Below are 21,272 nucleotides of genomic sequence, written 5' to 3'. Positions count from 1 at the left end.
CAGCTGGACAGATGTTCAGTGTAGCTACTCATTCCTTGTGTGACTTAGATTCTTTTGAATTAGTGATACTCAGTTTCACAGAATCACAGGATGGCTTTGGTTGGAAAAGACCTGCAAGATCATCCAGTCCAATCTTTGATCAACACTGTAAGCTCACCACTAGTGGACAGGGTTCATACGTGCCAGTGTAGATGTGCTAATAATCCAGGTGCTTTTCAATCAAGTTTTATGGTTTCCCATTATTTGCTGAGCTTCCCCTCCTATTTTATTGTGTAAATATGAAGTAGTTTTTATATAATTATCCCCTCCAGATTAAATATTTGTTTTTCACAGAGTCACCTCAGTGCACCATTGCTTTATAATAATAAAAATATGTACTTTATTCAGCTTAATCTCCTGTTCTTTAAAAAAAAAAAATGCTTATTTGACATCATGTTTTACGATCTTTCTGTTTCCATCAGTTATCTTGGTGACCCTAAAATTGAAAACCTGGTCTGGTGATTGTAGACATATGCATATATGGGAACCAAATTCATAGTTTTATGTGTCATTACAATTTTAATTATTTCCAGAAATATGGGACAGGTCGCCCAGAGAGGTGGTGGAAGCCCCATCCCTGGAAGTTTTTAAGACCAGGCTGGACAGGGCTCTGAGGGAGACACCTCTGAGTGGGAGGTGTCCCTGCCCATGGCAGGGGGGTTGGAACTGGATGATCTTAAAGGTCCCTTCCAACCCTGAAAATTCTATGGATCTGTGATTCTATATAATGGAATGGTTGAGCATGACTTAGCACAGCTGACCCACTGGGTTGACACATGCAAGTGCACACATAAATATATACACACTGTAATAATGTTTATGTGAAACATACTTAAAATGCATTAGTAACCTTAATACTATTATTAGTATTCATTCCTGTTTGTGTCATGAAAATAATGAATTGCACAGCAAGGTGGAACTTTGAATGCTTAAAAAGTATTCCTAGATTTGTCCCAGCATTTCTGCGTGTGCTTGTTATGCACGTAAGTGAAAATGTTTATGAGAACCTGCTGTGAGAATATCTCTTGTTAATTGCTGAAAGAAAAGTAAAAGTTTTGCAGAGCTTTGGGCTGTAGCATCTGAGAATGGTCCTGTGATAGGGAGAGGTTTGCCAGAAGGTGGCAGCAATTAGAAGGGCAGCAAAACAGAATATACTGCCTTGGTGGCACCATGAATACACTCCAGTTTCTGAACTGTTGGGTCTTCAGCCTTGGGAACCAGGCCAGGTTTGGCAAGTGATTTTTGTGGTATTTTCCCTTTCTAGATAACCCTGGATGTGTTGGCAGACATGGGACATGAGGAGCTTAAAGAAATTGGGATCAACGCATATGGACACCGCCATAAATTAATAAAAGGTGTAGAGAGACTTCTGGGAGGGCAGCAAGGTAAATATGACATTTTCACCAAGTAGTCTTAAGTGTCACATACAACAGGCTCCCAAAGTCACCTTCTGTAAGTGCAGGCATTGTCACCAGGACTTGAAAGAATCTGGAAGTCAGAAAAGGTACTTGCTGGCAGACCTGGTGGCTGGGCAGGCTGTGACAGGTGAAGTAAGTATTGAGGAGATACAGCACCAAGTGATGGGTTGTCTTTCCAGACAATAAAGCCCCCTGATGCAGCTGTGGTGCTTTTGGATTGATTTTCCCTATGTATCTACCCACAGGCCAGCTATATCCTGAAGGGTGGACCTGATGGAGTTTTTTGCTACCCTATGCTTCTCAGATGCTTCTCTTGAATAAAATGCAATTAGATCCCCCATGTATTTTTCCCTCTCTCTTTACAAATCCTTTGCTGGTAACAAAAGCACTGTATCTTTTCAAGGTTGTATTTTGTATTTATTTTGCATTTTCTGCTGTACCAGAGTTATATAAGAAGAATAATGATGATGCTGAATACAGATAGAGCTGGTATTGTTTTCTCCTTTTGATTTTTATTCCTTGAATTCCTTCTCTTTGCAGGCACCAATCCTTATTTGACTTTCCACTGTGTGAGCCAGGGGACCATTCTCCTTGATCTTGCTCCTGATGACAAGGAGTATCAGTCCGTGGAAGAGGAGGTATTGCAAGTACCTTTCTTAATGCTCCAGTGGCACTATATTGCTCTTCTCAGTTTTAACCTCTCACAGCTAAATTATGCCACACGTGCTGAAAGTAATAAAATATGTATTGGGATAAGAATTACGTAGATCTGACCTGAAGTTCAGTGCTCTTCATTTGTCTTTTTTAATAGAGCAGTGAGGGAAATTGTTTTGCCATGTCCTGCCTTTTTTTTTTTTTAGTAAGTGGTCTGTTTGCTCTCTTGATGTTATCCCCATTTTTTCCTTTCACTGTTGGATTTTGGATGTCATCTCATAGCAAGGGTCTTCACAGCTTTCCAGAGACAGGTGGACCTGTGAATATTAAAGGCCATAAATGAAGACTTAAAGGATCAAGACCTTGCAAGTCTGCAGGCATTCCATGTGCTCAGGCTGCTTCTGCCTGTGAACCAGCTTGTTTTCTCTTGTCTCAGTGACTTGGTTAATCTGTAACCCAGATAAACAGCTCCTACATAATTGAGCATTGACTGTAATGTTGCCTCCCACACACACAAGCTCTTTTATTAAAGTAAACTACAAGCAGGTAGCATTTTAAAAAGAAAAACCATAACAGAAAAGACACATTCTGAAGAGTTGTGTTTGGAAGAAACTCCCTTTTACTGTTCTTATAGTGTAGCAGTGAAGTGTTTAAAGTCTTTTTTAAAAAGTCTGGTTATTTAGGATTGCTGCCAGTTTAGCCTGGAGTATTTTTCTTCAGTAACTTTGTTAACTGGAGTTTGTGCAGATCTTTTGTGTAATCTCTGAGAGAAAGGGTCACCCTTCTGGTATAGTAAATTGGGATGTTTGAGCTGCTACTAAATATTGCTGTAGCTATCAATACCTCTGAAAAGACACCATGAAACTCCTGAAACTCCAAGGGACTGCTAGTGACGTAGGAAAATCTATAGTGCAAGCTTTTTCCTTTCACTAAGAAATACAAATTGTATTCATTATAAACACATCTATTATTACTTAAAAATGATCTTTTTGTATGTTCATTTTCAAAGATTGGGTTTCCTTCTAGTGCATAGCAGGTTTTCTATCTGTGTATAATTTTGAAAGCAAGTGCCACTATTCTCTCTTTTCCTCTGAAGATTTTTGTTACAAGATTGGGTAATTGTATCATCCAGTTTCTCCATTGTGGAACAGCATAGTTTGTTGGGTACCAAAGAAATAAGGGTGTCCCTCAGTTTAAAACTGAGTTTTGAGGAAGGGGGAGTGTGTTGACACTTCTTGAAGAATTTTCAGTTGAGATTGTTGTTTCCAGTGATATAATGAGATACTATGTATAATACATATACTAATATATATTATGTATATAATGAGGGTGATAAAGCACTGGCACAGGCTGCCCAGGGAGGTTGTGGAGTCTCCTTCCCTGGACACATTCAAATCCCACCTGGATGTGTTCCTGTGTGACCTCCTGTAGGTGACCCTGCTCTGGCAGGGGGGCTTGGACTCAATGAACTTTCAAGGTCCCTTCCAACCCCTAAATTTCTGTGATTCTATGATTCTCTGACTGCATGAATAGTTTCTCTTGCTTGCAAGCTTTGTGGGCTGAACATTCCATTGCATTAATTTATGTAGATGCAGAGTACGATCCGGGAGCATCGGGATGGTGGAAATGCTGGTGGGATCTTCAACAGGTACAATGTCATCAGGGTAAGTTTCAAAACCTCTTAATTTTGTGTGGTAACATAAGTTGGTACCTATGCAGGCAGGCAGAATTGGTTTAATTGGTAGCCTTTTTATATATAAAGTTGAAATAATATTCAGGAGCAGAGTTAAAGCAAGTGCTAAGTGTTGAAATTAGACTGGTGGAGTGCTCTGCACACATCCACTGGTGCTCCTAAAGGAGCCTGAAGGTCTGATATTGAAGGTCAAAAGTGGTGAAGAGCCTGATATGTTTCCCAGCATGATTTAATTTCAGAGATCTATAGCTTCTGTATTTTACTTTGCAGCACAGATTTTTTTTTCAATGTAGACTTCTCTTGCCTTTTTAAAGATCTTTTGGCAGGGGAAAGGATGAGCATGACTTCCTACAAAAAGTTTCTATCTCCCTATGCTACTTTGGATCTTGATACCTTCTTTGCTTGTGCCAACTAGAAAGATACATTTAACAATCCCTGGCATATCAGATAGTGGAGAGTTTTTCTAAGGGAAAGTGTACTTCCTCTTTCTTCTCTTTTGGGGGGAGGAAATAGAGGAAATCAGAAGAGAACTCTGTTCACAAGCTCCTGGAAATTCCTGCTGTGTATCTGTGAGGCTGTGCAGAGACCTTGCAACTTGGCTCAAGGAGATCCTACATCCTGAAGCAAAATCATTCATCCTACTCCCAACCAAAGGTGGAGTCCATCACTAAAGCCACAGTGATATTAGGGAAGATATCTCAAGATAAAGAGCATGTCTCCTTTTCTTTTTCCTCAGAAGTTGTTCAATCTAAACCAGACAAAGCTTCAAAACACTAGTCCAGAAAGTTCAACAGAGGTCAATACAGAGCGAGAAGGAGTTTCAGGCAGTTTGTAGTTTTTGGTGGTATTACAGGCTCTGAGGGAAGCAGCCTGAGAACTTAACTGCAATTTTACTACATCTTTAGCCATCTGTGAACGTGTGCTATCAACTTGTTTGAAAGACTTCAGCCTTGTGTGTAGGACAGGCGTGGATTTCCTTTATACCATTCATGTGTCTTAGTTTCCCTGCTGAATTTTTAGAACCTCTGTGAGACTGTATTCCCTTTCAATTTCAATTCAAATATGGTTGTACCAATGCAGATTCAAAAGGTTGTGAACAAGAAGCTGAGGGAGAGATTCTGTCACAGGCAGAAGGAGGTCTCTGAGGAGAATCATAACCATCACAATGAGCGGATGTTGTTTCATGGTAAGGAAGTGATCTCTGGTTTTATCTACTGGTATTCAAACCAAAACCAAGCAAACAAACAAAAAAAAACCTTACAGGGACCCACAAGTCAGTGTGAATGTTATTGTGGCACACTCCTGTGCAGTGACTGTATTTCTACACTACAAATGTGGAGATGTGGGGGTGGTGGAATTAGTCTTTTTGGTTACTGCAACCTAAAAAGCTACACTAGATTAAAAAAAATACTTTTTTTTTTTTCCTAAACCCTATCTTAGTCATTTCTAGTAAAGCTGCTGGGAGGTTGTTACATTGTTGTGAGAAAAACAAGGGTATCTTATAAAAGAGTGGAGCAGGACCCAGTAAAAGCATTTTATCCCAGCACTTCAGGCAGCCATCAGAGAAAAGTCTCAAAACCAAAGATTTGTTTCAACAAGATGTTCTCTAGAAGCATCCAGAAGTGCCTACAAGTGACAGTTGCCTGAGGGTGGTCCTGCCCTAGATCCTTCTGTAATTCTACATGGGAAATTGGTTTGGGATATTATTGTCCTGACATCTTGACCCTTCTTAACTGGTACTGACTGCTGGGGAAGGTATGCATGGACAAGATAAACTGAGTTGAAATGTGAGTGGGGGCAAAGCTATTTAATGAGATCTGTGAAATGAGTAAGAAATATGAGTCACACGTGGGATCTTGGTATATAACAGATAAATCCCACACATCACTGCATCCTGTTGGGTATCGCCCCCTTCCAGCTGCCTGAGCACACTTTCTGGATTTAATGGCCTATTTGAGGCACACAAGCTCCTCTTGACATAAAGTCCTGTATTACTATACAGCTAAGCAAGGATGTATGATAACAGATCATTTTGTGTCATTTTGTTCCAGGGTCTCCTTTTATTAATGCTATAATTCACAAAGGATTTGATGAGAGGCATGCATACATTGGAGGAATGTTTGGAGCTGGAATTTACTTTGCTGAGAACTCCTCAAAAAGTAACCAATACGTGTATGGGATAGGGGGAGGAACAGGCTGTCCCACACACAAAGACAGGTCCTGTTACATCTGCCACAGGTATGAGTCCAGCAGAGTTCCCTGTATGTAATTCTGGTTGTCCTGGTTTTTACACTCATGGCAATGGTTGAGTTCTAGGGAAAATAATACTCACTCAAGCTTGGTCCTGGCAGGAAAAATGCAGTTTTCCATTTGCCAAGGCTGAACAAAAAAAGGCTATAAATGCAGCAAGTCCTACAGAAAGGTCAAAAAGTTACATCTAAGCATAGAGTGAGTATAAATCAAAATGAATTGTGGCTCAGGAAGGAGGCTTGAAACAGCAAGTTTGAAAATGAAGAGTCAGGGGAAAATAGCAATTAAACTCCAGTCTCTCAGAACAAAACTGCAGTGCAAAGTGGTGGTCAGCAGTCCAGTGTTATACTGTGGATCAGATCATTTTGGAGGTAGTGAACAGGACTTAATAACAGCTTTGTCTTGTACTGGAGTAGATCAATGTGCTTTTTGCACTTTGACACCTGTCCACACCCTGCTGGTAGGAACACAAAGTTTCAGCTTCTTTCAACTGCTTTTTATAAAATGAACTAGAAAAGACTTCCACGTGAGGGCTAAACAAAGTGTGTGTTTTCCCTTCTGTGGGTCAGGAAAGATTTTTTTTTTTTTTTTTTTTTTTTTGTGACAGGTTTTATAGAGCCTTAGAACTGGTTTCTGAAAGCATTTTTTAACGCAACCTTGAGAAATTAACTGAAACAAACTCAAAAGTCTGAAATCATTCTGGAAGCATACATCTCCTTGTAAGATATGTTAAAATGTTTTCTTTTTTTCCTTTTAGACAAATGCTCTTTTGTAGAGTGACCCTTGGAAAATCCTTTCTTCAGTTCAGCACAATGAAAATGGCTCATGCCCCCCCAGGGCACCATTCTGTTATTGGCCGGCCAAGCGTGAATGGACTTGCATACGCTGAATATGTTATCTACAGAGGAGAACAGGTAGGAGGGTTAACAAGGCCTGGGCTTATGGAAGGGCAGAGCTTAGGGCAGAAGAGTGCATGTGACTGGTTTCCATACTAGGTGTGCTATGATAACCTGGCCGATGAGATTTTTTTCTTTTAATTTTGGAAATAAGAGTTGAGCTCTGTGAAGCCAGTGAATGCTACTCCTATCTGCTGAGCTGCTCTGATTTGCACCATGCAGAATTGCCTGATTTGTCCTGTGCAGCACTGCTGGAGTCTGTTAGGAGTTCTGGTTTCTCTCACTAGGCACTCTTCTCCCCTTGCATATTACTGGCATTACTGTAATAAGGAGGACACCTGCATTTCTGGGGCTTGTGGGCTTTGTACCTGTAGATTCCCAGCTGTGAGAGTGTCCCTGTCTGCCAGAGGGTACCCTTAAGTGGCAGCTAAAGTGAGTACAGCAATCTTCAAAAACGATTTTTAATCTGAATAATTCAACTAGGAAACTACTCTGGAAAAGTAGTTTGCTTTCTGCCCTGGGTGGCTCCAAAATTATATGATAAACTCCAATTGGAAGGAACCTTGAGGTCAGCTAGACCAACTTCTTCACACTGAATTCAGACCAGATTGCCGAGGGCTTTCTTTGACCTTGCAGTTCCTGAAAGCCTCAGAGGCTAGTGCTCCACAGCTTATCTTAGCAGCTTGCTCCTTTGTTTAACTGTTCTCAGAGCAAAACCAAAGTTTCCTGTTGTATCCAATAGGAACCTTCCCTGTGTTATTATTCTCTGAAGAGATTAGAAAAGCTCAGAAAAGAAGCTGGCTCTATTTTCTTAGTAGACTTCTATCCATGATGGAAGAATGATAAGAGGTTCCTCAAATCCTTTGCTTTGCTGAACTGAACAAGCCCATCTCCCTCAGCCTCTTTTTTTTTTGTCCTCTTCTCTCTTCCACTCACTATCTTCTTGGTCCTTTGCTGAACCTGGTTCCAGCTTGTTGACATCTAGTAATGGAGGGCCCAAAAGTTACATGCAGTTGTCTAGATGCAGTCTAGTGAGTCCTGAATAAACAGCAGTCATTGCTACACTCTGTGACAAGCTGCACTGCTGTGATGTGCCACAGGATGCTGGTAGCCTTTACCACTGCCAGGACTCTGCTGATTCTGCCTTACCTTACTCTCACACCTTTTCAGCAGAGCTGCTTCCTGTCCTATGTTATGAGGAATGAGTTCATCCCGGGTGTGTTTGCCTTTGTTGGATTTCATGAGGTTTCTCTTGGCCCACTCTCACTTGTCCAGGTTCCTCAGAACGGGGCCCTGCGCTCCAGCAGCTTTAGTTTTGTTCTGGAGCTGAGCCTCCTTCCAGGTGTCATGAGAAAACAGTGGAGAAATGCCTGGGTGTGCATTGTCTGTAAAGGCATTTTCTGGTCACATGGGAAGTCAGCGAGCATGTTAGGGTCCAACTACATTGATCATCTCAGAATTTTTAAATAACTTACAGACACTGACTGCTCTGTAGTATCAGCTAAGAGGGAGAGTACCTCTGACTGAGAAGTCCTTTTACACACACAATTTCTGGCAGTGTCTGTATGGAAGGAACATCTATGTTTCTACTTGTGTGTAAATGTAACTATTATCTACATTGATCAGTTCCCCACTTAGTGCTTCCTAGGTTTGAAATCTGCTTTTTCTTATGCACCCTGCCAATGTAGAGTTGATTCTTGTGCTGATTTTCCTGGTCACTGCTTAGTAAAATCCAGAATGTGAACTTGCTGAGTGTACCCTTGCATAAACAATATGGATTTTTTTTTAACTTACTTTCAGGCATACCCGGAATATCTCATCACATACCAGATTGTGAAACCAGAAGCTCCCTCACAGACAGCAACAGCAGCAGAGCAAAAGACCTAGTAGCTACAGAGCAGTAAAGGACATGACTTCAATCTTGGACTTGATGGATACGTGTTTCAGAAAATCAGTACCATATAAAATTCTTAACAACCTGGAAATAAGCTGTATGTCTTTTATGGAGCATTGCTGTCTTGATGGATACAATATGAGTAACTCTTGCATACTCAACTGCTACTGTTCCTTTTGAGGAAAGTTTACAAGGGACTGCCTTTTAATAACATGTCTCAGGCTCCTAGTCTCTGCAGTTACCACGTGTAAAATAATATTGTTTTGATCTAGACTTTGGGAACATTGTGCAAATGGAAATCTTTATCATTGCCATCTCACATGTTAAAATTTCAGACACTACTATTCTAGTTATTTTATTTGCAGATAAATTGCATTAAGCCCATAATTTTCTTTTCACTATACACCATTCAGTTTGTGATTTCAAGAGATCCTAGTCAACTATTTATTTTCCTTTTGTATTCTGAAGTTGAGCCAGAACCTTCTTAAAGATATTTTGCACAAAGTCGATTTGACTAAAATCATTAACAATGCAATATTAATCTTGCCTGAGATGGGGCTAGGTTCAGTTCTTCAATATAGGGTATTTTTGGTGCACTTCTGGGCAAATGATTACATGAGTTGAGTGTCACTTCAGAGTGGAAACAAACCGTGTCAGTTTGCTGCTTTGTCCCTGTGAGTTTTCTGGGGGAAGTGCTTGGAAAGTTTCACAAGGGTAAAACCAGTTCTTGTGCTTGGAAGGTCAATGCCCTCTACTGGCATCTTTAAAGGAACATTTTATAAGGCTCATGTTATGTACATGCAGTGTGTGAAATGTTCTCCAGTTACAGTGGAGTGGTTTTGCTGGGAGATGGGTGACAGGCAGAAGATTGCATGCAAGAAGATGTGCCTGGTTCATGTCCCTCTGTTATATGAGACCCAGGAAATGGGTTTCAAACCTATGAGGGTGTAGTATAAGAGTTTGATGTCACATCTTTGTGTGTGACAACACACTTGAAGAGCTTAAGGGATTAACAAAAATAATATTTTTTTTAAATATTGATTTTACATTTTGATGAGAACAAACTTTTAAAACTTCAGTTGGCAAGCAGATTTGTTTGCAGGTATACTGGAGAATAAAACTATGAATTACTCACTCTAATCCCCTTCCCCATAGGTTTCAAGGTTTATTTCACTGGGTAGGAGAAAGTTACTTTTGAGCATTGTGTAGCACTGCATCAGACAATTTCAAAAGTCCCCTTTGAGGAGGATATGCATTTAAGAAAAAGAGAAACCAAATTTTTTGTGGGTTTTTTTTACAACTTCAGAGAAGGTTGAAAATTGAACCTTGTTATTTTTTTTCTTAACTATGAGTACCAGGAGATGTGCTTCAGTGCTGAAGTGTGTAACAACTGGAGAAGAAAATGTTTCTTTGAACACAATGCACTGTACATTTCCCTATCCAGCAGCACTGTTTATTATCAGAGTTCATGTATTCAGGTGTTATCCCCCATAAAGCAAGGGAACAACAGAATAGCATGCTTTTAGTTTACTAAAATACATGTGCTCCTCTGAAGTGGGAGTTTGGATAAAACAAACTGCAAACTGAAGAGCTTTTTACTTTCAGCATTAAGACACAAAATTTTCATTTTCAACATCAAGACATTAATGTTGAAGCAAGTTATCCTCACAGAGGAACTTCACCCACTGTAAAATCAGTCATTTGGTGCAATCTGGCTACCTGCACATCATCTGTTTGTAATATCTCTAAAGAAAACTGAGAAATAGCAATACTGCAACAGATCTTGAACTTTGGGTTTTACTTTTCTTGACCTAGCAGTGGTTATATGGTTCTCACTTCATTTTGTGAACATATTAAATATGTAGCTTCAGAGTCCAAGCCAGGCTCTAGCCTAGTTGTCCTTTTAATCAGATTTCATTGATAAAAATTGGGTGCTTGTATTTTGGCTACTTGTTTAATAGTGTTAGAATTGCAAAGATCACCACTAGGCTTTGGAGATTTGTACTCATCATTTAAGTTTGGGGTTTGTTTTTAACTTAGCTAATACCAGAGTGGGGGATGTGCTTATCTACACTAGGGTTTCAGATAGCAGTGAGAGTGAGTGTTGCTCACCATCCCCAGTTAGACATAGTTTTAAATGGTAAAACAGTTGTGCTGCTTAGGTGAGCAAAATGGTTAATGTGGGTGTGGAAGTTAAAAGCTTTACATTTAAAAAAAAAAACAGGAACAACCCTAAAAACAAAGCCCCTACCAAGCCTGCACCAGATTCTGTTCTTGCTTGTTGTTTCCTGTGTGCTGATTGAACTAATGGCTAGTCTGGATTTCTTCTGCAGCCATGAACTTCTAGAGGATAAAAATACTGTCCAGTATCTTTGAACTGCCAGTGTTAACGTTTCTGATGTCCTGTGCAGAGTAAAGGTGCTGTGTGAGGAAATAATTTTGCAGTGGTTTTTGTCTCGTAATGACATGAACTCGTATGTTTGTGGTCAGACACAGAGGAGTCCCCAGGCCTGATGATGATGTGTAAAAGCAACACGTGCAGGAGCAGTTTCTGCCTCTCCTGTTGTGTGTCGTAGCTCCTCTTAGAGTTGAAAACAAAGTGAGGATCTGCCCATCAATAATGAAACACCTGTGACCAAGCTGGTCGTGGTTTTGGGGGTTGTTACTGTACAGGTGCTGCAGCTTTAGGTGAGGGAGTTATCTTGATGCCTCCTAATTCTAGAGAATGGGACCTTAAAAGTGGCACTGACCCCATAACCAGGCAGCTGCTGCCTCCTTAGAAATGAAGATGGGTTTTGACTTCCTGAGAAGGGCAGTTCCCTGATCATGGGATGCTCTTTTGCAGCATTGGGTCACCAGTGGAGGCACAGTAAGAACTAAGAACAAACACTGGGCTAAGCCATCTCAAAGGCTTGGGAGCCTGGGCACCTCTCACTGGCTCCAAAAAGAGATGTTCCCACTGGGACAGCACATGGTGTCTCCTGGAGAAACAGGCAGTTTTCTCCGTATCTGTCCATTTCCCTCTGAGGCAGCATTTTGAAATGCCTGTGCAGTTTGCAACAGGACCTTAATAGGCAAAGCAGAAGAAAACTTCACCACGTAGCAAAGAAGGGAGGGCTCTGCTCTCCCTTGCTGAAATTGTTTCTGTGAGACAGATGAATTAGGTACCTGGTGCAGAGTGACATGGCAGTCTGAATGCTGTCAACAAAAGTTGTTAGGTTTAAAAGCAGAGAGTACAGTACCTTAATAAGGTGTATCTTATTTCCTCCTCCTGAATTTTTATCTGCCAATCTGTTTTGATCCCAGCTCCACAGAGACTGTTACAAGCTTCTTGTACCACTTCCACCATTTTGCAGTCACTGTTCGTCTGTAGTCTGAGGAATGAGCAATATGGTTTTCTGACCTCTGTTTTGAATGTGTGCATGTGGTGCAATTGAATCCCACTGCATTATGCAGCAGGAGTTTAATTTGCCTGCAAACTTTTATACTTCGCTTGTTCATAACAAAATCCCCCAAACCAGAATTCTACACTGAAGCAAAAAAAAAAAAAAAAAAAAGGCAGCCAAATGTTTTGCACTGTAGGCTTTGATGGGCAGCAGAGCGGCTTCTGGAGAAAGGAGTTGATCCTACTGTTTGTTATGGGTTAGAAGAGATGCCTGCTCCCCGTTAACACATGAAGTGCTGAGGGATGCAAACGTGTCATGGCAAATCTCAAACAAGACTGCAGTGAAGTCAGAGCTCCTGCACAGTGCAGGCAACTACCTAGAACTGCCGCGTGGGACTGGTAACAGAAATTACCCAGAACAGATTTTTTTGACAAGGTGGGTAAAAGAAAGGGTCCAGCCACCAAACAGATGAGTTTTAACACTCCTAATCATTCTTAGAAACTGAAAGTTGGGAAATGCGTTGAATTTATTTCTAATGGAATTTCTTCCCTTCCGTGCTGCTTTGCCACAGCAAATCTAGCTCAGAAATCTAGAAGGAGATGCACCTAATGCTGCTTCAGTGATTTCTGTGCCATGCTGCAGCCCTGCTGAGGAAGACATGGGAAGGTACAGATGCCATTCTAACCACAGTGGGGGGCTTGAGAACCTCCACAGCCTTGAACCCGTGAGTGATCAGAGGTGTTGGGATTGGCACAGTCCAGAGCATGCTCAGGGAGCAGCAGGATGTGCACAGAGATGGAGTGGCAGCGTTCCCATCTGTCTGGACACACAGTAGATTGGGAAGCTGGAGGCTCAGCAGAGAGTGTGTGTGTGTGTTAAAACTTGTGAAGCAGGGTGAGTGAGCCCATGAATCAGCAGGGAACAGGAGAAACGGATGCATTTCCCATTACACTAACATATGCCTGTCAGGTTGTATCATCTGACTGGTTCTGATAGATCTGTTTCTGTCCTACTGAGTGTTAGAGTTGGTTCCAGTAATTACTAATGCAGTTTGATTAGAGTCTCTGTAAGGTGATTTTGACACTTTATCCTCAACATTGGCAGAACTTGCTTCAGTTTTGGAAGTCGAGATGGGGATTTTTCTGTGCCACAGTCCTGTCAGTCTGTGTATCTTCATTCCTGATTGCTTTCTCTGCCAACCCAAATGGCAGCGTACCTGGGGGTTGAGTTTAGACCTCTGTTTGTGGAAGTTTTCATAACCAGCCCTGTATGTTTTTTTTTCTCTTGGTTGCCAATTACCTGGAGCTGGGATGTCATTTATTTATTTCCTCCTTTACCCTCTCAAAGAAAACAATGGGCAGGTTCTCAGCCTACCTACACGGTGGACAGTAGGTAACATCTCTGTAACAACCAAGTTTGATCTATGTGCTTGGCTAAATGTCTGATCTGCAATACATGTAATAGTTTAAAAATCAATAAATACATTTTTAACAGTTGCTCTGTGAAAGTTGAGTGTTTGCACAAACTGCTGCTCTGTCTTAGGACAAACCTGTGCCAGCCACCACTGTTGAAAACAGTTTTATTTTTATTTTCTTCAAACAACTTTTTTTTTCCCCCTCCCTCAGACAATAAATAAAAAGTTAATCTCTAAAAAAAAAAAAAAAAAAAAAAAAAAAGGAATAAAACCATACATATGTACATCAGCCACGCAGGCATCTTGTGTGGGGGGGGTGGACTGGAGGGAAGGAGAGAGGTAGGGTGGGACATAAGGCTCCAGGTGGGTTGAAGATGAGGCATGACCAAAAGCTGCAGCAGTGCTGCACAGGTGAGTGAGACACAGCTCAGATGGAAAAGGGCAAATGAATGTTATACAGAGAGCCCAGCCTGTGGCACACACTGATTATGAGGTGGAGGGTGTTTGGAAATGGATGGATGGATGGATGGATGGATGGATGGATGGATGGATGGATGGATGATTCCTTGGCCAGCCTCTCCTCCACTCAGCTGCTCCTCTCCTCCACAGCCCAGCCATGTCCCATCCTACTCCTTCCAGAAGAGCAGGGTTGAGAAGAAACTGGACAGGGTAATCCAAAGTCCAGACAGCTGCCCCCCCACACACTGTCTTTCTCCTCTTTAAGCAACAGGAGATCAGACATAAGTTTTTGCTGGAACCAGAGATCCACAGAGGCAAGAAAAAGGCATTCAGAACTCCATTTCCCCCCTCCCAGCCCCAGAGATTGCTTCCCACCCCCCAGGAATTGGCTCAGCTGGTGGCTGGGTGCCTGACAGCTCCTGCATCACCTCCCCAGGCCCTGGCAGGGGTGAGGCTGCCTGTGGGCAGGCTGGTGCCAGCACTCTGCTGCCCCAGGGCCCTGTCTGCTCCTCTCCTTGATACCCAGTGTAACTGGCTCAGGTGAGCAGCACCCACTGCATGCACCCATCTCTTTAGGCAAGGGGGAAGTCTGCTGCACAATAAAAAAACAGGGGATGCTCCCTTTTCAGCCCAGATGAGCTAGAGGCAGAAATGAGGGGAGGTGTGTTTGTTTTGTTTTGTTTTTTTAAATAAAAAAAAAAAAAACCAAAACCCAAAACAAAGCAGAGATGGAAAGAGATGAAGACCAGGCACTTGAGGAAACCCAGTATGCTATTTTTTTTTTTTTTTCCCCAAAGAGCCTGGACAATGTCAGGGTTTGTGGCCTTCACAACTTTCATGCTTTCAAAACATGAAATCAAGAAAAAAAAAAAAAAAGCAAAAAACCAAGATGAGGTAAGAATTTTCTCTACGAAAAAGACATCGAGTCCAGGGTGAGCGGCAGTGTCCGGCACTATTGCTTAACATCAGGGGGCTCTGTGCTTCCCCCTCCACACCTGGCACTATCTGCCTGGCTGGCCTCAGCCTCTGAGCTAACAGCTGGGCGACGTGGTGATGGGGCTGTGCAGGTAGGGGAGGCTGCTGGGAGAGCCATGGACACCGACAGAGACCGGGAAGCTGAAGACAAACTGGGAGGTGGGGGTGGAGGTGGTCTTGCCCCGCTCCCGCAGCGTCCCCGAGGGGCTGACGGCTTCCACTGCGCAGGAGGTGGCCAACACCTGGGACTCGAACTGCAGCAGCTGCCCCATGAAGCTGAAGTTGGGGGAGATGATGCTCCGGCGCTGCTTGACGAACTCAAAAGCCTCCTCCAGCTTGACGCGCTTCTTCATCATCAGGTAGGCCAAGCAGATGGTGGCAGAGCGGGAGATGCCAGCCTGGCAGTGGACTAGGACCCGGCCACAACACTCCTTCACCGAGTCTGGAGGGCAAGAGGGAATGAGATGTGAGACCAAACACCCTCACAACAACATCCAGCCCCTTGCCAGACCTGCAGATGGTGCCTGACCTCCCCCCCCACCACTGCCCCGGTCCCTTCTGAGACAAAGATCCTATGAGGAGAGGCTGAGGGAGCTGGGGGTGTTCAGCCTGGAGAAGAGGAGGCTCAGGGGAGACCTCATCACTCTCTACAACTCCCTGAAAGGAGGTTGGAGCCAGGGGGGGGTTGGGCTCTTTTCCCAGGCAACTCTCAGCAAGACAAGAGGGCACGGTCTCAAGTTGTGCCAGGGGAGGTTTAGGTTGGACATCAGAAAGAATTTCTTTACTGAGAGGGTGATCAGACATTGGAATGGGCTGCCCAGGGAAGTGGTGGATTCTCCATCCCTGGAGATATTTAAAAAGAGACTGGATGTGGCACTCAGTGCCATGGGCTGGGAACTGCAGTGGTAGTGGATCAAGGGTTGGACTTGATGATCTCTGAGGTCCCTTCCAACCCAGCCAATTCTATGATTCTATGAAAGGCTCCAGGTCTTTGGGGCAGGAACCTTTCCTCAGTGAAAAACGAGAGGCAGCTCCTGTGTGCAGGCACTCACCAATATACTCGATTGCCTCCATGAACCAGGAGCTGATGTCAGCTTTGTGGTTATCCTCCACAGGGATACACTTGTACTGGTAGTGCCCCTCGAAGTGGTTGGGGCAGTCTGAGGAGACATTCAGCAGGGCTGTGATGCCCAGAGCATCAAGCATGTCCCGCCGGGCAGCATGGTAGGCACTGCCAAGGTAGAGGAAGGGAAGGATTTCCACTGGGCCACCCTGTTAAGAGAGAAAACAACAGCTATGGAGGAGATCAGAGGACAGCAGTGGGCAGGATACACACTGAGCAGTGCAGGAACCTGGCACACAAACCAGGGCACTGAGAAGAGGGAGCAGAAGCTGCCTTTCTGGGCTGTTAAACCCATTTCAGCCCTCCCCATGGTCACTCTGTTCAGGAACAGGCAGCTGTGGTTTGACAGGGTTTGGAGCCTCGTAGGGCACAAACACCCTGGGATCAGGAGGACCACTGTGCTCTTCCATGAGAGGGAAGGAAGCAGAGCTCTGCCCCTGCAAGCCTCAGCTGAGGGGGCACAGAGAGACTCCTGCAGCACCAGGGTACAGTGCTGGAGAGGCCAAAATAGCCAAGTGCTGGGCTTCTAGACGTACCTGATCATGGAGGGGGGTCCCACAGGAACTGCAGCCCAAATCCAGGGGCTCAGCACTGGTGGGGGGTGACACGTTGCTCAGGGACTTGGTTTTTGCACAGAATTCAGGGTACTCCGAGGAGAAACGCTCGTAACCCCCTGCAGAAAGAGAGGCACAAAGTGTTATCCCAGGCTGTGTTCACAGCACTGCAGAACAGCATCGCTGGAGCTGGCACATCTCACTGTGCCCTTCACCACTAGATGATGCTGCAGTGATGGAGAGAGCTCTGCTGCCCCAGGATCAGCAGCCAGGCTCCTGGTAGCAAGGGGGGGGGGGAATCCCTAAGGCCCCACCACTCCCTTGGAGCAAGACCCCCAAGAGCTCTGCAATGCTCTTGGCTGCCCAATGTCTCTGATCCAGGGTTTAGTCCCCTGCATGCCATCAGTCAAGACCCCAAGTGGAGGCCAAAGTGACTCTCAGAGAGTCTTTAATGGGAAAAGCTGCTCTCAGGCCAAAAACTGTTGCGTTCCCAGATTTCCCAGACAGAGCATCTTCCCACAAAGCACAGGGAATTCTCCCACTTTTCCAGCCTGACCCTCCAATCCAGAGCTCCCAAGACAACAGGCCATGGAAGCCCTGCCACTAGCCAGGTACAGTGAGGCTAACCCCACACCAAAGGTGCTCTCCAGAGAGAGATGGACATGCACACAAGCTGAACATGAGGGTGAGCATCCTCTGAAAGAGCACCTTGCTCCTCTGACGTGCTGCCAAGGGGAGAAGCAAAGGGAACCTCAGGTCTCCCTAATGGCAAGCAAAACAAGAGCAAACCCCATTGACTTCCAAGGACAGGGAAACTGGAGAGCTGGCTGCTAACAAACACTTCTGGTGAGATTTCCTTCTCTCATTCAAATCAGATCGACAACCCTGACATCCTTACAGAGTCTGACCTTGAATCTTAAAACAAATGGAAATCAGGTATTTTACCATCACCAGGACAGGTGTCTAGATCGACCAAGCCCTGACTCCCAGCGTAGCTTCTGAAGACTCACCCCAACAGCAGGGCCAGTGCCTGAAGATTTGAGCTTGTACATTCAGCAGTACACATATTCCTTATCCACCCTTAGCTCTGAGGCTGCCCTGAACAGCACTGGATGTTCAAAAGGCCAGCGGGTGCAAGTGTCTCCAGCCAAGCAGCCCAGGCACCCCTGGGCAGCTAGAGAGCAGCACTGCTAACATCCCAGTGTCCTTTATGGTTTCCTTCTCCTTCACCAGGAAGGGCTCTTGTACCTTAGAGTAGAAACATGCATATGCATCACTGAATTTGTGTTCTGCCTCCCATGTCAGCAGGACAGCTTGCAGAGGCTGGGTTTCCAGGGCCTGACAACCCATTGCAGTCCTACTGCAAGGTTTGATTTGGAGGAGCACCCAAAACCAAGTGCTCCTGTTAGACATCTTTAGGAGGTCTGATCTGAAAATCCCTGGATCTACACAACCCACCCTGGTGGCCATCACACCATCCTGAGAGGGAAAACCTGACCAGGATGATGTGGAAATGGGCTCCATGATTGGAAAGGCAAAGTGACCCTTTCAAGCAGTCGATGGTGCTTCTCTTCAGTGCATCTCACCCAATCTCACACCACATCCAGTGGCTCCATCCAGTGGTGTGCAGACCCTGGCTGAGCATGCAGGCCTTGCCCAGCACAGGAACCAGGCTGTGCAGGTGCCCATCAAGCAACACATCTCCAGGCCATCTCCTAGGGAGCTGGGCAGCAGCCTGAGCTGCACAAAACAGATCTGGGGCTTCACCATCACCTGCACCCAACAAATGTGCATTTGGACAGGCACAAGTGTGTTACTTGTGAAATCACACTGAGCTCGATGGTTCTAGTAGATCCGTGGGAAGCAAGGAATATGTCCCCAGTGACAAGACTGAGTCTCTAGGAGCTCATTCCCTCTAAATAAAAGGCTGGGAACCCAAAGCAACCTCCCGCGGGAGCCACGGGGGCACCAGAAGCCCTCAGATGACAAAGGCCACCCTTGAAGCACAGCAGCTTTTCCTGCCACACGCTCAGCTCCCCCAGCACTACGACTGCTGATGGCAAAGGACCCGAAATCACATTCCAGAGAGAGCCCTTGCTGTGCAGGCACTCCCGCAGCAGCACATCGTATCACATCCTCTGAACAGCTCCTGCTGCTTTTACTGTATCTTGTACAGCAGAAGTGCCAGCCCCTCCATCTACCAAGCCTCTTAATGGATTTGCTACTCTGCACACACTTCCTCACCCCTGCTGTAAGTAAACCAAGGAATAAATTAACTCTCAGGCTGTAAACAAGAAAGAAAAAAACCCCACAGAGCTCATCCAGGGAACGCAGCTGAGCATCCCCTTCCCCTAAATCATCTCAGGGTGATTTTAAGGACCAGCAGTTCCAAGTGTTCACAGCATCTCCTCTGACACACGCCGGTGCGGAGAGCATGGGGGGAGGAAGTGCAAAGCCCCGGCTGCCGCTGTGGTCGCGAAGGGAGCACAGGGACACCAAGGGGGCTTCTGCCCACTGCAAAGGAACACCGGTGTGGCACCAGCGGCTCGGTTCCGCCCAAACTACCTTCCCCGCAGCGCGGGGCTGAGGATGCACTCAAACAACGAGCAGGGATTCCCCACCCGCACCCCCCGCTTCCATCCGAAGGAACCTTTGCACCTTGCCGCCCGGGGGTCTGTGTGTCAGCCCCCCCCTCCCCAGCTCCATCGGCTGGGTCCCGAACCGGGACCGGGTCCTAGCCCACACCCTCCCATCCGCAGGGGGCTCGGACACCGCTTTCTCCAGGGCCACCCGGCGGAGGGGTGACTATCCCAGCACCGCACCTCCGAGGTCACCGCCAAAAAGGCAGCAACCCCCCAGCCCACCCGACCCCCACCGCCTCCCAGCTTGTGTGCGGACCGCCGGGAGAAGGAGGGGGGAGCGGGACGGTGCTGCCCGACACCGGGTCACACCGGGACCCTCCTTCCCCCCCCCCCGGCACACAGACACACAGACACACAGACACACAGACACACAGACACACAGACACACACACACACGGTACCTGCCAGGAGGCGGATGTCGGCGCGCGCCGTGTCGCGACGGAGCGCGCGCACCACCAGCGCCACGGTGCTGTCCTCACGCAGGGCCTCGGCGCGCGGGCTGCGCTCGTCATAGACCACCACGGCGGCGTAAAGCCCCGCACGCAGCCGCGCCCGCACCTCCCCCTCGGCCGGGAGGATCTGCTCCAGGCTCACCGCCCCCTTGGCCCTCCGCCGCACGATCGTGTTGCACCGCACGTTGAGGGCCCCGCGGATGTGCCCGGCGCTGTGAGCCAGGAAGGGGCGGCAGTCCAACACCAGGCACCGCCCGGGGCCACCGGGACCACCGGCCTCCTCCCGGCACACCAAGCGCCGAAGCGCGCTGCCCTCCATCTCCCGCAGCCCCTCGGCGGCCACCATGGCGGGCGGGGGTGGTGGTGATGGAGGAGAAGGAGGGGGGCAGCGGAGGAGCCCTGCGCCCGGTGTGGCTGCCGGTACCGCTCCCGCACCCCCGCGAGCTCGGCGGAGCCTTTACTACCCGCTCCCGCCTCCCCCCCGCCCCGCCCCGCCCATTCATCCCGCGCCCCGGCCCCGCATGAATGGATGGAGAGGCGGGCGCGGAAGACGTCACCGCCTCCATTCACAAAAAAAAAAAAAAAAAAAAAATCTGTCCTCCATGTTCTGCCGGGTTTGTGAATGAATGGGGAGAGCGGCGCCGCGCCGGTGTCACCGCGAGGCAGCCCTCCTCGGTGTCACCATCATCACCATCACCACCACCACCACCTGGGACCCCCGGGCACACAGAGGTACGCGTGCCCGTACCGCACCGCCGGGCACACGGGTACCCGCACACACCCTGGGGTAACCGCATGCACGCACACCCACACAATAAGAGGGGGGGGGGGGGGAGAAAATAACAACCAAAAAGCGTGTCGGTCGCGATAAGGACAAAGAGGTCACGCACCAACTACTGACACAAGATAACCAGAACTCAGCCTTGAAAATTAATTTATTGTCAATCGAAATCCGAGTAGGGTAATGAGAAATACGAACAAATGTCAAAAACACCTCCCCCCCCGCCCCCTCTCTATTTTCCTGGGCTCATCTTAGCTCCTGGATTTGCTGCCTCCTCCTCCCTGAGCAACTCAGAGGGACGGGGAGCTGAGTTTTGGTCAGTTTATCACATTTTTCCCCACCGCTCCTTCTTGCTCAGGTTCTTCTGCCCTAGGGTGGGCTCCAGCCAGAAAACCTGCTCCAGCGTGGGCTGCTCTCCACGCACAGACTCATCCCGGGGGCTGAGGCTGCACACACTCCCCTCCCTCCCTGCTTTTGTCCCTCTCTGCTCTGTCCCCGTTCTGGGCTGCTATGGCAGGAGACATGAAGCAGGGCCCGCTGAGAGCTCTGCAGGGCCCCTCTGACTACATCACTGCCACTGCCACATTTTCCCTGTAAGAAAATGACAGCTCAATAACTGCAGAGTCTTAAAAATCACCACAG

At 46.4% G+C, this 21,272-nt stretch overlaps 2 protein-coding genes across 2 annotated transcripts in view; one reads left to right on the top strand and one right to left on the bottom strand.

The window, feature by feature from the left end:
* Nucleotides 1-13,726, top strand: part of TNKS (tankyrase) — a 133,785-nt gene extending 120,059 nt beyond the window's left edge. The window contains exons 21-27 of the mRNA XM_071742902.1: nucleotides 1,304-1,424; nucleotides 1,998-2,095; nucleotides 3,701-3,775; nucleotides 4,885-4,990; nucleotides 5,856-6,042; nucleotides 6,812-6,968; nucleotides 8,751-13,726. Coding sequence (XP_071599003.1) covers nucleotides 1,304-1,424; nucleotides 1,998-2,095; nucleotides 3,701-3,775; nucleotides 4,885-4,990; nucleotides 5,856-6,042; nucleotides 6,812-6,968; nucleotides 8,751-8,837 — 831 coding nt within the window. The 3' untranslated portion in view covers nucleotides 8,838-13,726. The remainder of the gene's footprint in view (nucleotides 1-1,303; nucleotides 1,425-1,997; nucleotides 2,096-3,700; nucleotides 3,776-4,884; nucleotides 4,991-5,855; nucleotides 6,043-6,811; nucleotides 6,969-8,750) is intronic.
* Nucleotides 13,727-14,802: 1,076 nt separating this feature from the next.
* DUSP4 (dual specificity phosphatase 4) lies at nucleotides 14,803-20,303 on the bottom strand. The gene is made up of 4 exons (XM_071742901.1): nucleotides 19,799-20,303; nucleotides 16,738-16,874; nucleotides 16,131-16,350; nucleotides 14,803-15,520 (listed from the first exon to the last, which is right to left on the bottom strand). The coding sequence occupies exons 1-4, from the start codon at nucleotides 20,193-20,195 to the stop codon at nucleotides 15,135-15,137; spliced, it is 1,140 nt and encodes a 379-aa protein (XP_071599002.1). The 5' UTR covers nucleotides 20,196-20,303; the 3' UTR covers nucleotides 14,803-15,134.
* Nucleotides 20,304-21,272: the final 969 nt, after the last annotated feature.

The sequence above is a fragment of the Heliangelus exortis genome, chromosome 4 (assembly GCF_036169615.1).
Source record: "Heliangelus exortis chromosome 4, bHelExo1.hap1, whole genome shotgun sequence".
NCBI lineage: Eukaryota > Metazoa > Chordata > Aves > Apodiformes > Trochilidae > Heliangelus > Heliangelus exortis.
This window is presented reverse-complemented; position numbering and strand designations above follow the sequence as displayed.